At 51.9% G+C, this 15,751-nt stretch overlaps 1 protein-coding gene across 4 annotated transcripts in view; it reads left to right on the forward strand.

Annotated features, from left to right (window-relative positions):
* The window catches only part of RPS6KA1 (ribosomal protein S6 kinase A1), a 37,941-nt gene extending 25,250 nt beyond the window's left edge, over positions 1–12,691 (forward strand). For all 4 annotated transcript variants that reach the window (XM_070383297.1, XM_070383303.1, XM_014478245.2 and 1 more), the window contains 8 exons: positions 676–801; positions 1,320–1,409; positions 1,781–1,939; positions 9,169–9,330; positions 9,559–9,635; positions 9,917–10,034; positions 11,259–11,396; positions 11,742–12,691. In XM_070383297.1, the coding sequence (XP_070239398.1) occupies positions 676–801; positions 1,320–1,409; positions 1,781–1,939; positions 9,169–9,330; positions 9,559–9,635; positions 9,917–10,034; positions 11,259–11,396; positions 11,742–11,864 (993 nt within the window). In that variant the 3' untranslated portion in view covers positions 11,865–12,691. The remainder of the gene's footprint in view (positions 1–675; positions 802–1,319; positions 1,410–1,780; positions 1,940–9,168; positions 9,331–9,558; positions 9,636–9,916; positions 10,035–11,258; positions 11,397–11,741) is intronic.
* Positions 12,692–15,751: the final 3,060 nt, after the last annotated feature.

Raw genomic sequence — 15,751 nt, forward strand, 5'->3', positions numbered from 1 at the left:
TGCGTAAAGTTAGGGTGACTTATGTGATTTATTATCCAACTGGGATATCTTGGTCCCAGACAAGTGTTAAACCAGACTGGATGTGAGGACAGCAGATGTGAAGCAGGGCCGTGTGGGCTGTGTGGTCACCTGGTGAAAAGGGCTCCTGCTACACACTCAGCATCACAAAGCATTTGATACAGTTAATGTCTTAGAGCCTCGAGACATCCCACAAGGTGGGCTGTGTCTCCCAGAAAAGGGAAACAACCTGCCAACAGCCACAGGAAGTGGAGAGCTGGGACCTGGCTCAGGGCTCCCATGCCCCTCGCAGGCCTGCCTGGGTTCTCAGAGCCTCCAGCTGTTCCACGTGTGTGTTATGGCTCCTTACCTGCCTGCTTCAGCACCCACTGACCACAAACTGCAGCCAGGCGCCCAGGAGCCAGCAAGTGTGCCCATCATATAGTGTAGAAAACAGGCCCGGAGAGGGGCAGGTTCTTGCCCGAGGCCTTCTACCCCAGGCTTCCTATTGTTGTTCAGTCACTAAGTGGTGTCCGATTCTTTGTGACCCCAATGACTGCAGTGCACCAGGCTTCCTTCTTGCCCAGTGCCACCTCCAGGGGCCCAAGGCCTGGGGCTCTGGGAGATGACTTTACATTCTAGAGCACATAATCAGTCCCACCTCTTGGTCTTCTGCAGCAATTACATGGGAAAAACCTGGTTTTTAGCGATGGCTACGTGGTAAAAGAGACGATTGGTGTGGGCTCCTACTCTGAGTGCAAGCGCTGTGTCCACAAAGCCACCAACATGGAGTATGCTGTCAAGGTGAGCCTCATGACCTTGTCCAGGCCAAGGATGCTCGGCTGGGGTGGAGATGGTGGGTGATGTAGCCCTGGCCCTCTGGTCGGGGAGGGATAGTGCTGGAAGCTCTGTGGATGGGTGAAAGGCGTGCGGCTGAGACTCCACGCCCTGCAGCGTGGGGCTCTGTGGCAGGTCGGGTGAAAGGTGTGCGGCTGAGACTCCACGCCCTGCAGCGTGGGACTCTGTGGCAGGTCAGGTGAAAGGCGTGCGGCTGAGACTCCACGCCCTGCAGCGTGGGGCTCTGTGGCAGGTCGGGTGAAAGGTATGTGGCTGAGACTCCACGCCCTGCAGCGTGGGGCTCTGTGGCAGGTCGGGTGAAAGGTGTGCAGCTGAGACTCCACGCCCTGCAGCGTGGGGCTCTGTGGCAGGTCGGGTGAAATGCGTGCGGCTGAGACTCCACGCCCTGCAGCGTGGGGCTCTGTGGCAGGTCGGGACTCTGGAGTTGATCCCCCAACACCGCCACGTGCACCCCCTTTCCTCAGGTCATCGACAAGAGCAAGCGAGACCCCTCGGAAGAGATTGAAATTCTTCTGCGGTACGGGCAGCACCCCAACATCATCACTCTGAAAGATGTGAGTGGGGGTCCTTGAGGGTGGGGTGGGGACACGGGCCCTCGATTCTCGGTCGGGTCTCGGGGTGGCCATTCCTTTGATTTCTGATCCTCCTCTGCTCACGGATGGGAGGTCCACTGAGGCGCCTCTAGTCTGGCTGCACCAGGTGCCCTCCCTGGGTGACTCTGGCATTCTCTGAGAGCATTCTTGCCCTCAGGACAGAGCCAGCATCCTGCTCAGGGGCCCAGGTGAAAGCCCTGCCAGGGTGATGAGACACAGAGCAGAACCCAGGCCCAAGGCTCAGGTCGTGCCTCCCTGGCCCTGTGAGCGGGTGACCGAGGAGCCTAGGCCTGGCGTCGAGGGGAGGGGCCTGACAGTGCAGTCTCTGGCAGGTGTACGATGACGGCAAGCACGTGTACCTGGTGACAGAGCTGATGCGGGGAGGGGAGCTGCTGGATAAGATCCTGCGGCAGAAGTTCTTCTCGGAACGCGAGGCCAGCTTCGTCCTGCACACCATCAGCAAGACCGTGGAGTACCTGCACTCCCAGGGGGTAAGTCTTGAGTAGGGAGCACCGAGTGGGCCTGGGGCAGGGGGCGGCCTAGGGTCTTACCATCAGCAGAGTGCATAGACCATGACTGGCCCAGACAGTGGCAGTCTTCCACCAGCCAGACAGAGGGGAGACCCAAGCTGGGTGAGTGGGCAGGTGGATGGAAGTAAGGAAGGAAAGGAGGATGAGGCCACATTGTGAAAAGGAACGTTTATTCAGGACCTAGGCAGGCATCATGCTGCGTTCCTTCTTGGTTATCTCAACTGATTTTCACAGCAACTCTATTAGGTAGATGCTGGTCTTAGCCTCACTTTATGGTTATGGAAGCCGAGGCTCAGAGATGTGAGCTCACTTGCCTGAGGTCACACAGCCTGGGAAGAAGGGAGCCAGAGTGTTTGAGAAATTTGGGTGGGGCGCTACAGATGCAGAGTGGTTTTGAGTTAGGAAACAGCAAGATCACTGGGAGCTTCAAGGCTTCAGGGAGGAATCTGGCTGCGGGTTCAGCTGTCAGGACAAGAGGAAGTGGATGTAAGAGGAAATGCTGCTGGAAACACTGGCTAATTTCTTTACAATATTGTGGTTTTTGCTGTCCATTGACAAGATCAGCCACAGGTACACATGTGTCTCCCCATCCTGAATCCCCCTCCCACCTCCCTCCCCACCCCATCCCTCTGGGTTCTCAGAGCCCTGGCTTTGAGTGCCCTGCTTCATGCATTGAACTTGTACTGCTCATCTATTTTACATGTGGTAATATACATGTTTCAGTGCTATTCTCTCAAATCATCCCACCCTTGCCTTCTCCCAGAGTCCAAAAGTCTGTTCTTTACATCTGAGTCTCTTTTGCTGCCTTTCATATAGGATTGCTGTTACCATCTTTCTAAATTCCATATGTATGCATTAATATACTGTATTTTTCTTTTTCTGACTTACTTCAGATTCATCCACCTCATTAGAACTGACTCGAATGTCAAAAATGTCTGCAATTTGTTTATTGGATTCACAAGCTCTGCAAGGTTCATACCTTTCATTCACTTATCATACCCCTTAAGTCTCTTATAAAACTGAGATAAAATTTGCCTACAGTAGATTTTAAGCGTACAAGTTGATGAGTTTCATTAAATGTGTACATCCATCACCTCCGTAGTAAAACCTCCCTTTCAGATGCCACTGATTTGTTGAAGAGAGCAGTTCTGTGGAATGTCCCACATTATTTACTTATTTATTTGGCCTCACTGCAGAACATATGGGATTTTAGTTCCCCAACCAGGGACTGAATCTGTAACCCTATATTGGTAGCACACAGTCTTAACCGCTGGACCACCAGGGGAGTCCCGGTCCCGCATTCTGGATGTGTTTGCCTCCTTGTGGCATCATTTTCATTGTTTCTCTATTGCCTATGTTTCCTGTAAACTGCAAGGTGCTCCAAAGTCTTAACTAGATTTCACTTCAACTTCTTTTGGGGAGCAAGGAGTCAAAAGTCACTCCATGGGAGGTGCAGTGACCTTTGCACAGCGTCGTGTCCAGGAGCCAGTGTCTCATTGCCCCTGTTAGTCATCAGGGGATGACTGAACGGGTCTGGGGACGGGTGAACGGGTGTCAGGCGGTGGGTGGGTGTGAGGTGTATCATGGAGATCGTCACCAACCTTTCATGCAATGGTTTCAGCCTTTCGTGACATTTCCCTGAATCAATCATTTCATTAGAATTTGCAAAAATAACAATGTGTAATTCTGTCTAACTTATTAGGGGGATTCTTTTGTGAAAAAGAACTTTACCTTATCACCAGAGGTCTAGTTTGGTTACTGCGTGGTCGTGTTTGAAGTGGTTTTGTGTTTTGAAATGACCAGTACAAACAGACTGATATGGAAATATGTCAGGTCAGACAGTACACAGGCTTCCTTTTCCTGTTTTGGTCTCACGTGAGTACTAGCTAGCATTACCCGAAGAAGGTTTAGAAGATAGAGCTGAAGTGGTGAGTTTCCAGCAGGCCACCTAAAGCTCAGAGCAGGGACTGCTGTGCCTCAGAGCTTATAGTACATTCGTTCCCTCAACAAGGGAACCTGCACCCTCAGCTGTGAAAGCTCAGGGTCCTAACCACTGGACCACCAGGAAATTAACCAGGGAAGGGCTTTTTAGAGTGGGAGCTGCTTCCAAAAGTAGTGAGCCTCTCTATGAGGGGTAGATGAGCTCCAAGTGCAGACGTTCACTCTGTAGAGGTGTCATGGGAGAATATTATTTCTTTCCCAAAGGACATCTTTGGGATTTTGGAACCTATGGGCCCTAAAGTTTCTCCAGGCCAGAATACTGGAGTGGGTAGCCTTTCCCTTCTCCAGGGGATCTTCCCAACCTAGGAATCAAACCCAGGTCTCCCGTGTTGCAGGCAGATTCTTTACCAGCTGCCTCTAAAGTTTCTGGCCCTTTCCAAATACTAGGGGAAGATGAGGAGGAAATTGGAAGCCCTCATAGAGGTGTTTGGAGGGAGATTCTCGAGCTGTTTACACTTCGGCAGCATCTGTGGTCCAGAAGCCGGAAATCTCATAACAGCTGAGGAATGAGAAGGGAGTGACCAGTTCTGGACCCTCCTATTTGTTTTAATGTTATCTTCATATTGAAATATCACATAAACAGGTCATCATGCACAATTCAATAAGTCTTCAAAAAGTGAATACACCCATGTAACCAGCACCCAGAGCAGACAGGGCTGTGCCTCTCAGCTTAGTTCCCCGACCAGGAATTGAACCCACACCCTCGGCAATGAAAACTGGGAGTCCTAACCACCGGACCACCAGGGAACTCCTCAGGGAAGGGCTTTCTAGAGTGGGAGCTGAAGGATTTCTAGTTCCCCCCAACCCCCTCGAGCCCCTTCCACTCTCCCTCCTCAAGGATAACCATTCTAAGCTGACTTCTAATTTGACATCCATGTGCTCTTTCATATCTGACTTCAGCCACTCAGCACTCTCTCTGAGAGTCACCGGTGATGCTGTGTGGCTTCAGTTCCCTCAGTCTCATTGCTCTGTGATGTCTACTGTGCGAATACAGTTTAACTATCCTTTCTACTGTTAATGGACATGGATTGTTAGTAGTTTACTTATTTAATTTTTTAAAGAAGGTATTCAAGAACAAAGGGGTTGGTAGTGATGCTGGTCCCTTCAGCATATTGCTTCACAAAGCTGGTAAAGTAAGGTTTGGATGATATTCAGGATTCTTCTCTTTTGTCTGCTCTGGGTCTTGGTTGCAGGAGGCGGGCTCTTTAGTTTTGGCTCGTGTGATCTAGTTCCCTGACAAGAGACTGAACTGTGTTCAGAGCCCCTGCATTGGGAGCTTGGAGTCTTAGCCAGCGGACCACCAGGAAAGTCTCTGTTACCAGTTTTTGACTATGACAAGTAACGCTGCCGTGACCTTCTTGCACTTGTCTCTCCTGAACACTCGTCCACTATAACCTGGGTGTGAACACGGCAGTGCGATTGCTGGGTCATAGTGCAGGATATGCTCATCTTTAGTAGATGTTGGCGGGTTTCCGAAGTTGTTTTACATATTTATCCTCTCCAGAAGTGTGTGAGAGTTCTGTTACTTGCCAACACTTGGCATTTTCCATCTTTTTAATTATAGCCACTCTAAGAGATGAGGAGTGGTATCCCATAGTGCTTTTAACTTCGGTTTTCCGGATGACTGATGAAGTTGAGCACCTCTTCAGTGGTTTATTGCCATTTGGACAGCCTCTTTTATGGAAAGTCGGTTGAAGTCTTTCGTCCATTAAATGAAATTGGGTTGTCTGCTTTTTTTCATCTTATTTTGCAAGAGTTCTTTGTTTAATATGTGGAGCCCTTTCAAGTCTCTAGCTTCCCTCAGGGCCCCAGGGTGGCGAGAACAGCCTGTCTGAGAACTCAGTCGTGCTTCGCACTTTGACTTCTCTGTTTAACCGGACGACTTATGTAGAAGAACTTCAGCCTTTATCTGTGTGTGTGGCTGGTCACAGGTGCCCTAATGCATCTTCCGATGATGCTGGCGATGACAGGGCACTTTGCTGCCACTGGCATCTCCGAGCACTTTCCACAGGCCGGACAGCTTCTAAGTACTTTACACATCTACTCACTTAGCTGTTTGAACAAATCTATGAAGAAGGTGTGAGTATTAGGTCATCCATTTTATAGGTGAGGAAACTGAGGCTCTGGGACCTTAAGTAAAAGTCTCATAGCTAAACTGGCTTTAGGTCTGTGCTTCTTCCTTGCATACGATTGGCTGCTGCTTTGGACAACATCTGTGGCCTCATTTTCTTGCCCTTCTTGTCCTCTAATTTTTAAGGGCTTCTTAACAAGCACTCGCTGTATCTTGATATCCAGCATGATGGTGGGTTCACCCAGGAAGTGCTGGGGTTACTATGGCAGCAGCTGTCATTTTCCAGGCCCTGTGCTGCATACTCCTGGTACATAACTCGTATGCACCTTCCTGTAACGCTGGGGGCCGAGCACTCTTATCAGCCCCGTTTTACAGGTGAGAAAACCAAAGGCTGGCGAGGTTGAGTGACACATCATGGTCACACAGCTGCTGCTGGTAGAGCCAGGATTCACACTGCAGCCCGTCTGCCTCCTGACTGAAATCACAACTCCACTGGAGCCACAGACTGACTCAGTGGCTGTGTTTGGCCTGCGCAATGCAGGTATTTTCTTGGTTTGGTAATTTGGCTGCTTTTGAAACCTGGGCCCGAGGTGGTGCGTAGTGATTGTCAGCTGGAGTGAGCAGCAGCTGCCTCTGGAGCCTGTTGGCCTGGCTCCACAGGGACCATGCAGGAATTCTCTCATAAAGCCAACTAACCGGTGAGATTCAGCCGATCTAACGTGCAAGGTCTCTTGTGTTTCAGAGGTGTGATTCATTCATTCATGGCACAGAGTTCACGTAGCGCTTGCTGTGTGCGAGTCCCTGTGCTGGGTCCTGGGGGTGAGCAGGCATTCCACAGAGAGAGATGGCTGTTCGTGGTTGAAGGACCCCTCTCTGACCTGGGCTCCAGGCACTGGAGGGATGTGGTGGACAGTGAGGCTAGAAAGGACAGCTTGGCTCTCCACACCAGGATGGGGACTTCAGGCTTTATCCCGAAGTAGTAGGGAGCCAATGAAGGTTTTTCACAGCTCTCAGGGAGGTACGTGAGCTCATGGGAGAAGGAAGGTGAAAATGAGTTTAGTCTGGGATTATTGGGCTTGAGGGGCTAGGGGACATTCAGTGGTTGCCATCTGGTCAGCAGCTGTGTGATCCTGGACTCAGGAAAGTTCTGGGTTAATGTCGGAGATCTGAGAGTTGTCAATAATTAGGTGAGAGTTAGTGACTCTGAATGGAACCATGCAGAGGGAGAGGCTGTGGATGGAAAGCAAGTGGAATGCGTCAGCCTCCTCCGGTTACACAGGAGCACGTGGGGCCAGGGGAGAGTCACGTGCTTAAGGCCTCAGCAGTGTCGTTTGTCCATTTCTCCAGCAGGTATTTATTGAGTACCTACTGTGTGCTGGGAACTGTTCTTAATGCTGGGATGCAGCAGTGAGCAAAACACTCATGGAGCTTACATTCCAGTGGGTGGGTTCTGAAGACGATGAAGTAAATCTCCAGCAGTGGTAAATGCTGTGGGTAAAGCTAAAGCAGGGTGAGGAGACTAAGGAGTACTGCTCTGTGGTTGCTATTTTGTATGGAATGGACCAGGTGGCATTTTATATTTTATATGGAGTAGTCCAGGGAAGCCCTTATTGGTAAGGTGGCATTTCAGCCGAAACTTGAAAGAAATAAGAGAATGAGCCAGGCAGATTCCTAAGAGGAGAGTATTCCAGAAAAAGGGAACAGCACATGCAAAGGCCCTGGGGCAGGAGTGTGCTTAGCACGCTGAGGGAAGAGCAAAGAGGCTGGCGTGGCCAAAGCCAGCTGAGCAAGGAAAGGAGTGCTAGAGGACCAGAGTGCCAGCGATATGGTGGGCAGTCGGGGAGAGAGGAGGTGAGCCACCAGGCCATCGTAAAGACTTTTCTTCCTAAGAGGGGAACCCTTGGAGGTGACATGATCTGACTTACATTTAACAGGATCACTCTGGCTGCTCTGTTTAGAACAGGCCATAGGAAATGAGACAGAAGCAGGGAGACCGGTTAGGAGGTTGTTGCCGTAATCCAGGGGAGGAATGATAATGGCTGGGATCCGCATGCTGCCAGTAGAGGGGCTGAGAAGTGCCTGGGCTCTGGACATTTTTTAAAAAACATTTATTTATTTGACTGTACCAGGTCTTAGTTGCGGCACTCCAGATCTTTAGCTATGGTGCGTGGGATCTTGTTCCCTGACCAGGGATCAAACCTGGCCTGCTGCATTGGGAGCACAAAGTCTTAACCACTGGACCACTATCCAGGGAAGTCCCTGGATATATTTTAATGGTAGAGCCAGCTGTGTTTGGTGATGGATTGATTGAGGAATATGAAAAAAAAAGAGGAATTAAGAATGACTCTTTAGGATTTTGACCCATGCAGTGGGAAGAGTGGAGTTGCCATTAGGTCACATGTGTGGTCCCCCCTTCCCAGGTGGTGCTAGTGGTAAAGACCCCGCCTGCCAATGCAGGAGACATAAGGAGACATGGGTTTGTTTGATCCCTGAGTTGGGAAGATCCCTTGGAGGACGGCATGGCACCCACTCCAGTATTCATGCCTAGAGAATCCAGTGGACAGAGGAGTCTGGTGGGCTACAGTCCATGGGTTCTCAAAGAGTCACGAGACTCAAAGAGTCACACGACTGGAGTGACTTAGCACGCGTGTATATACACACACGTGTGGCACGCAGATTTGAGGAGTTCACTGTGGACGGTGAAGTTAGAGCTGCCAAGTGGCTCAGTGGTAAAGAACCCGCCTGCCAACGCAGGAGGCACAAGAGACCTGGGTTTGATCTCTGAGTCAAAAAGACCCCCTTGGGTAGGAAATGGCAACCCACTCCAGGATTCTTGCCTGGAAAATTCCATGGACAGAGGAACCTGACGGGCTACAGTCCATGGGGTTGCAAAGTCGGACACAACTGAGCACGTCCACGCACACAGACATTGACCGAGAGGGTTCAGGTTGATAATGCCAGCAGCAAGGCCCCTTGGCAGCCCCATCCCCCCTTTCAGATTCTGGGTCCTTCTGCCCCCTCTCTGGGCCCATCTTCTGACTCTCCCAGCCCTGGCAGTGGACCTGGGCCCCCGGCAGCCTGCCCACATGGAGAACTGACCCGGACCCTCTGCCCCCAGGTCGTGCACAGGGACCTCAAGCCCAGCAACATCCTGTACGTGGACGAGTCTGGGAACCCCGAGTGCCTGCGCATCTGTGACTTTGGCTTTGCCAAGCAGCTGCGGGCTGAGAACGGGCTCCTCATGACACCTTGCTACACCGCCAACTTCGTGGCACCCGAGGTGAGTGGCCCGGCCTCCTCAGCTACGAGAGTGAGGGGGGCTGGCACGGGGGCCTTGTGTCCCTTCCAGAGGCCCCACGCTGTCCAGGACTCCGGTCTGTGTGGCCTTGGTCCAGGGACCAAGGCAGGATCAGCCCACGCCTGGGACCCTTGTCCTGCGTTTTGGGGAGTAGCAGGCAGGCATATGCCCCTCAGCCCGACCACTCTCCCCTGCCCACCTTCCTGCCAGGTCCTGAAGCGCCAGGGCTATGATGAAGGCTGCGACATTTGGAGCCTGGGCATTCTGCTGTACACCATGCTGGCGGGGTGAGTGCCCCTCTGGCCTGCACCCCGTCTGCCCCCTGCCCCTTCCTCCAGCCCTAGTGTACAGGCTGGGGTGGTGCTTGTCTGATGGGAAAGACTCATCCCTGCTTCAGGAAGGGCTGGAGACAGGGGCGTGGTGCTGCCTTTGGGAGCTCCACCTTGGGGAGAAAGTGCCACCTTTGGGGGCACCCACTCCAAAGGGGGAGACACAGTGCCCCCTCGCCACCCCAGCCGCCCGGATGGAGGCCAGAGGCTATACCCACACCGGGTGGACTTTCCTCCAGATACACTCCATTTGCCAATGGACCCAGTGACACACCAGAGGAAATCCTGACCCGGATCGGCAGTGGCAAGTTTACTCTCAGTGGGGGAAACTGGAACACAGTTTCAGACACAGCCAAGGTGAGTCTGTAAGGCCTGGACCCTGCTCACTCAAGGCTGGGGAGGCAGGGTCCCATCCCAGGGCTTTTCGGCATTTCATGGACAGGTGACTGGCAGCCTCATTTCTCCAAGTGGAACATCCCACAAACCTCTGTTGCTGTATTTCTCCAAGTGGAAGATTCCCAGGCAGACTGCTGTCCCCTCCCCCGCCCTCTATCTTGTGTATTGTTTGAACAACTTGGTGATCGTTCACTGGTCCTTCCTGTGTTCTGGGCCCTGAAGCAGGACAGAGGGCTGCATCATCACGGCCCCTACCTCGTGGGGACTTAGTGTGAGGGGTCAGACAGGCTTGCACACAAGGGGACAGAGAGGCAGGTCCTCCTGGTCAGAGGTATAGGCAGTGGAGACCCAGGCAGAGCTACGGGCCAACAGGCAGACAGGCCTTCTCAGAGGAGGGAACATTTGTGCTTTCAGTACTAAACAACAGGTCCCAGTCGTGGGAACCTCTGTGTCAGATGCTGGGTTGAGTCCTTAGTGAACAGTACCCCCTCGCATTGACCTTATGCTGCTGCTGCTGCTGCTGCTAAGTTGCTTCAGTTGTGTCCGACTCTGTGCAACCCCATAGACAGCAGCTCACCAGGCTCCCCCGTCCCTGGGATTCTCCAGGCAAGAATACTGGAGTGGGTTGCCATTTCCTTCTCCAATGCATGAAAGTGAAAAGTGAAAGTGAAGTCGCTCAGTCTTGTCCGACTCTTCACGACCCCATGGACTGCAGCCCACCAGGCTCCTCCATCCATGGGATTTTTCAGGTCAGAGTACTGGAGTGGGGTGCCATTGCCTTCTCCGATTGACCTTATGATTTGGGTACTTTTGCTATCCTGTTTCTCGGAGGGGAAGCTGAGGCTCAGAGAGTCAAAGTAACTTGCCCTGGATATGCAGTCGATGAGCAGCAGAGTCAGGTTTTGATCCTTCCCAGCCCAGCCTTCGGTTCTTCCCACCTTCCTACGTGGCTTCTAGACGGTGAAAGAGGAAAGAAAGGGCCTTCCAGGAAGAAATCCCCAAAAAGGGCATGTGCCACTCAAGCAGGCCCTGGAGCAGCGTGGAGAATGGATTGCAGGGGCTAATGCAAGGGTCCAGGCAGGACATTGCAGGAAACGGCTGCCTTAGCCATTCCCCATCAGCCAGGCCCAGCACTCTGCTCCTCTGCTAGCCTCTCCCACCAACCCCTTGCCTGCTGTCCCCCAGGACCTGGTGTCCAAGATGCTGCACGTGGACCCCCACCAGCGCCTCACAGCCAAGCAGGTCCTGCAGCACCCGTGGATCACCCAGAAAGACAAGCTTCCGCAGAGCCAGCTGTCACATCAGGACCTGCAGCTTGTGAAGGTACCACCACCCTAGGCCGCCAGGCCGCAGGGGCCCAAGCCAGGGTTCCGTGGGCGAGGACTCAGGGTGGTAGAGCCAGGAGATGCCACGTGTGTCTCTCCCCAGGGAGCCCCCGTCTGACAGGCCGGGGTGTTGACACTGCACTCATGGCCCCCAGTCTTTGGGGGTGGGCACAGCTCCTGCCCTCTGAAGTCTGAGGGAGGAGGCAGGACTGATGACCATGAAGAACGACCAAGGCAGGATTAACAGGGGACCGGGTGGGCTGTAGAACCTGGGAGGGGCTGGCTTGGCCTTGGAGCACATGTACCTCCCACCCTTGTGAACTGAGTTCCCCTTGTCTCCCAGGGAGCCATGGCAGCTACCTACTCAGCACTCAACAGCTCCAAGCCCACCCCTCAGCTGAAGCCCATCGAGTCGTCTATCCTGGCCCAGCGGCGGGTGAGGAAGCTGCCGTCCACCACCCTGTGAGGGGCCCGAGCATCCAGGCCGCAGGGCGGTGCTAGCTGGATGGAGGCAGCGTGCTTCCCAGAAGAAGCAGGCCTGAATCCCAGGGCCAGAGGGAGTGGAGCCCCGAGGGGCCCAAGAAGCAGCCAGCCCAGATCACCCCAGGGAGGGTGTGAGAAGTGCCTTCTCCTTCCCCAGGACGGACTGTTCTCGGCTCAGGCTCTGCTGGTTGAAATCGATTCACTGTACAAACTCTTTATCTATTTTTAAGGACAAAATGGCATCAACCACCATGGATTTCTACAAGATCCATTTGCCTTTCTGGGAACAGAAGTAGCCAGTGGAGCCCCAGGAGGGCGCTGAGTCACGCAAGGGCGCTCTGTGGCTGAGACCCCTTAGAGCAGCTTCAGGATTCCCCCAGGGACCCCCACAATTGGCTGTCTATAGCCATCAGCACCCCTCCGAGGCAGTCCGGCGTCCCCTCCCAGAGCCTTTGGCTGTTTCGCAGAACTTGCTCTATCCCGGTTGGCTCCTTTTCTGTTCTGTTGTGCTGCAGTGGGGAGGTCTGGAACCACTTTCTGCTAGAGGAGAGGACAAAGGCCCTGTGGCTCCCAGCTCCAGGCACCAGCATCCACCCCTGGGTCCCCTGCAGACAGGTCGAGCAGTCCCTGAAGGAGCATCGAGAAAGCACTTTCTGGCTGACTTCTGTTGGAGTCCGCCACAGGACAGAGTTCACGAGAGGCCTGTGGGGCGGGCCAAGAGGGGCAGGAGCTTTTTTCATTTCTTCCTCAGCTGGTAACTCAGGGTTCATCTGTCCATGGCCTTTCTAATAAACTTACAGTTGAATTGAAGCATGCTCGCCTCTGCTTGTCATCCCTGGATTTGCCTGCCCTCTGCTGCTGGGTGTTGAGGACTTCGGCCATGATCAGTACTGGGCCCGGGCCAGTTAGCCCACTGCTTGGAGCTCAATTGGGGAGCAGTGGGAGTCCCACTGGCTCTCCCCATTTCTGCCAGGGATTCCATTATGGTATTGATAATCAGTCAGTTCAGTTCAGTCGCTCAGTCGTGTCCGACTCTTTGTGACCCCATGAATCGCAGCACGCCAGGCCTCCTGTCCATCACCAACTCCCAGAGTCCACCCAAACTCATGTCCATCGAGTCAGTGATGCCATCCAGCCATCTCATCCTCTGTCGTCCCCTTCTCCTCCTGCCCCCAATCCCTCCCAGCATCGGATCTTTTCCAGTGAGTCAACTCTTCACATCAGGTGGCCAAAGTATTGGAATTTCAGCTTCAGCATCAGTCCTTCCAATGAACACCCAGGACTGATCTCCTTTAGGATGGACTGGTTGGATCTCCTTGCAGTCCAAGGGACTCTCAAGAGTCTTCTCCAACACCACAGTTCAAAAGCATCAATTCTTGGGCGCTTAGCTTTCTTCACAGTCCAGCTCTCACATCCATACATGACAACTGGAAAAACCATAGCCTTGACTAGACGGACCTTTGTTGGCAAAGTAATATCTCTGCTTTTGAATATGCTATCTAGGTTGGTCATAGCTTTCCTTCCAAGGAGTAAGCGTCTTTTAATTTCATGGCTGCAGTCACCATCTGCAGTGATTTTGGAGCCCCAAAAAATAAAGTCTGACACTGTTTCTACTGTTTCCCCATCTGTTTGCCATGAAGTGATGGGACCAGATGCCATGATCTTCGTGTTCTGAATGTTGAGCTTTAAGCCAACTTTTTCACTCTCCTCTTTCACTTTCATCAAGAGGCTCTTTAGTTCCTCTTCACTTTCTGCCATAAGGGTGGTGTCATCTGCATATCTGAGGTTATTGATATTTCTCCCAGCAATCTTGATTCCAGCTTGTGCTCCTTCCAGCCCAGCGTTTTCATGATGTACTCTGCATTTAAGTTAAATGTACTCTGCATTTAAGTTAAATATACAGCCTTGACGTACTCTTTTTCCTATTTGGAACCAGTCTGTTGTTCCATGTCCAGTTCTAACTGTTGCTTCCTGACCTGCATACAAATTTCTCAAGAGGCAGGTCAGGTGGTCTGGTATTCCCATCTCTTTCAGAATTTTCCACAGTTGATTGTGATCCACACAGTCAAAGGCTTTGGCATAGTCAATAAAGCAGAAATAGATGTTTTTCTGGAACTCTCTTGCTTTTTCGATGATCCAGCAGATGTTGGCAATTTGATCTCTGGTTCCTCTGCCTTTTCTAAAACCAGCTTGAACATGTGGAAGTTCACAGTTCACATATTGCTGAAGCCTGGCTTGGAGAATTTTGAGCATTACTTTACTAGCGTGTGAGATGAGTGCAATTGTACGGTAGTTTGAGCATTCTTTGGCATTGCCTTTCTTTGGGATTGGGATGAAAACTGACCTTTTCCAGTCCTGTGGCCACTGCTGAGCTTTGTAATGGGATTATTAGCCACTTGTGAGCAAGTGCCAGGCACTGTGCCTGAGCCTTACGTGTATTTCTCATTTGATCTTTTTTTTAATTTATTTTATTTTTGTTTGTGCTGGGTCTTCACTGCTGCGCTCGGGCTTTCTCTAGTTGCAGCAATAGGGGGTGGGGGCTACTCTCAATTTGCAGTGCACAAGCTTCTCACTGCAGGGGCTTCTCTTGTTGCAGAGCATGGGCTCTAGCCATTCAGGCTTCAGTAATTGTTTTATGTGGCCCAGTTTGGTGACCTTTGACCTCCAGAGCACAGGCTGAGTAGTTGTGGGGCACAGGCTTAGTTGCTCTGAGGTGTGTAGAATCTTCCCAGACGAGGGATCAAACCTGTGTCCCTTGCATTGGCAGGCGGATTCTTAACCACTGGACCTCTAGGCAAGTCCTTCTCATTTAATCTTAACTCTGTGAGGAAGATATTATCATGTTATTATCCCTGTTTAGTAGATGGGGAAACTGAGGCTTGGGGTGGAGGGAATTGACATTTCTTCATACAATAAATTTTCTCTGGGTACCTATTCTGGCCCTGTTCCAGATGCCGGTGAACCAAGTAGAAAACAAGGTCATTGTTTTCCTGGACTTACTTCTTAGTGGAGAAACAGACAATTAAACAAAGGTCAGCTACTGGTGAAACATGCGGAGTGAAACCGGGGTGAGAGACAAGGTGATCAGGGAAGGCCTCTCAGGGGAGGTGACCCAGAAGCTGAGATCTGAATGATGAGAAGGGCCCAGCCAGAACCAGGAGACAGAGGGCAGGGTCAGAGTAAAGGCGCCAAGGAGGAAATAGGCTGTGCTCAGGGACTGGAGAGAAGCCAGCAAGACTGTGGTGTCAGGGCCAGAGGTTTACCTGAGATGAGGTTCAGAAGGAAGGCAGAGGCCAGACATGCTGGGTTTTATAGGCTAGGGTAAGGAGTTAGGATTCAACTCTAGATGAGATGCAAGCTCCTAAAGGAATTTCATGAAGCAGGAAAGTGACGTGATTTGATTTATATTTTAGAAAACTCACTCTAACTAATGTGTAGAGAATGGATAGGGGGAGAAGGGGGAGAGGGCAGGCAGGAAGCAAAGTGATCAGTGGCTTCTGTAGCAGCTCACACAAGCGAGGAGGTCGCCTGGACTACGGTGGTGGGAATGGAGAGCAGAGGGAGTAAAGGGTCCTGATAAGCTGTGGAGGTAAAGTAGACAGCACTTGCTATCAGTTTGGATATAGACTGAGAAAAAGGCTATTCGTGGATAGTTTCTAGGTTTTGACTTGAGTCCTTGAGTCCTGAGGGAGACGTTGGCAGGAGTAGGTGTGAGAACCCTGTTGTTCTTTAGTCACTACGTCATGTCCAACTCTTTTGTGACCCCAAGGATAGTAGCCCGCCAGGCTCCTCTGTCCATGGGATTTCCCAGGCAAGAATACTGGAGTGGGTTGCCATTTCCTTCTCCAGGAGATCTTCCCAGATCAGGGA

The sequence above is a fragment of the Bos mutus genome, chromosome 2 (genome assembly GCF_027580195.1).
Source record: "Bos mutus isolate GX-2022 chromosome 2, NWIPB_WYAK_1.1, whole genome shotgun sequence".
NCBI lineage: Eukaryota > Metazoa > Chordata > Mammalia > Artiodactyla > Bovidae > Bos > Bos mutus.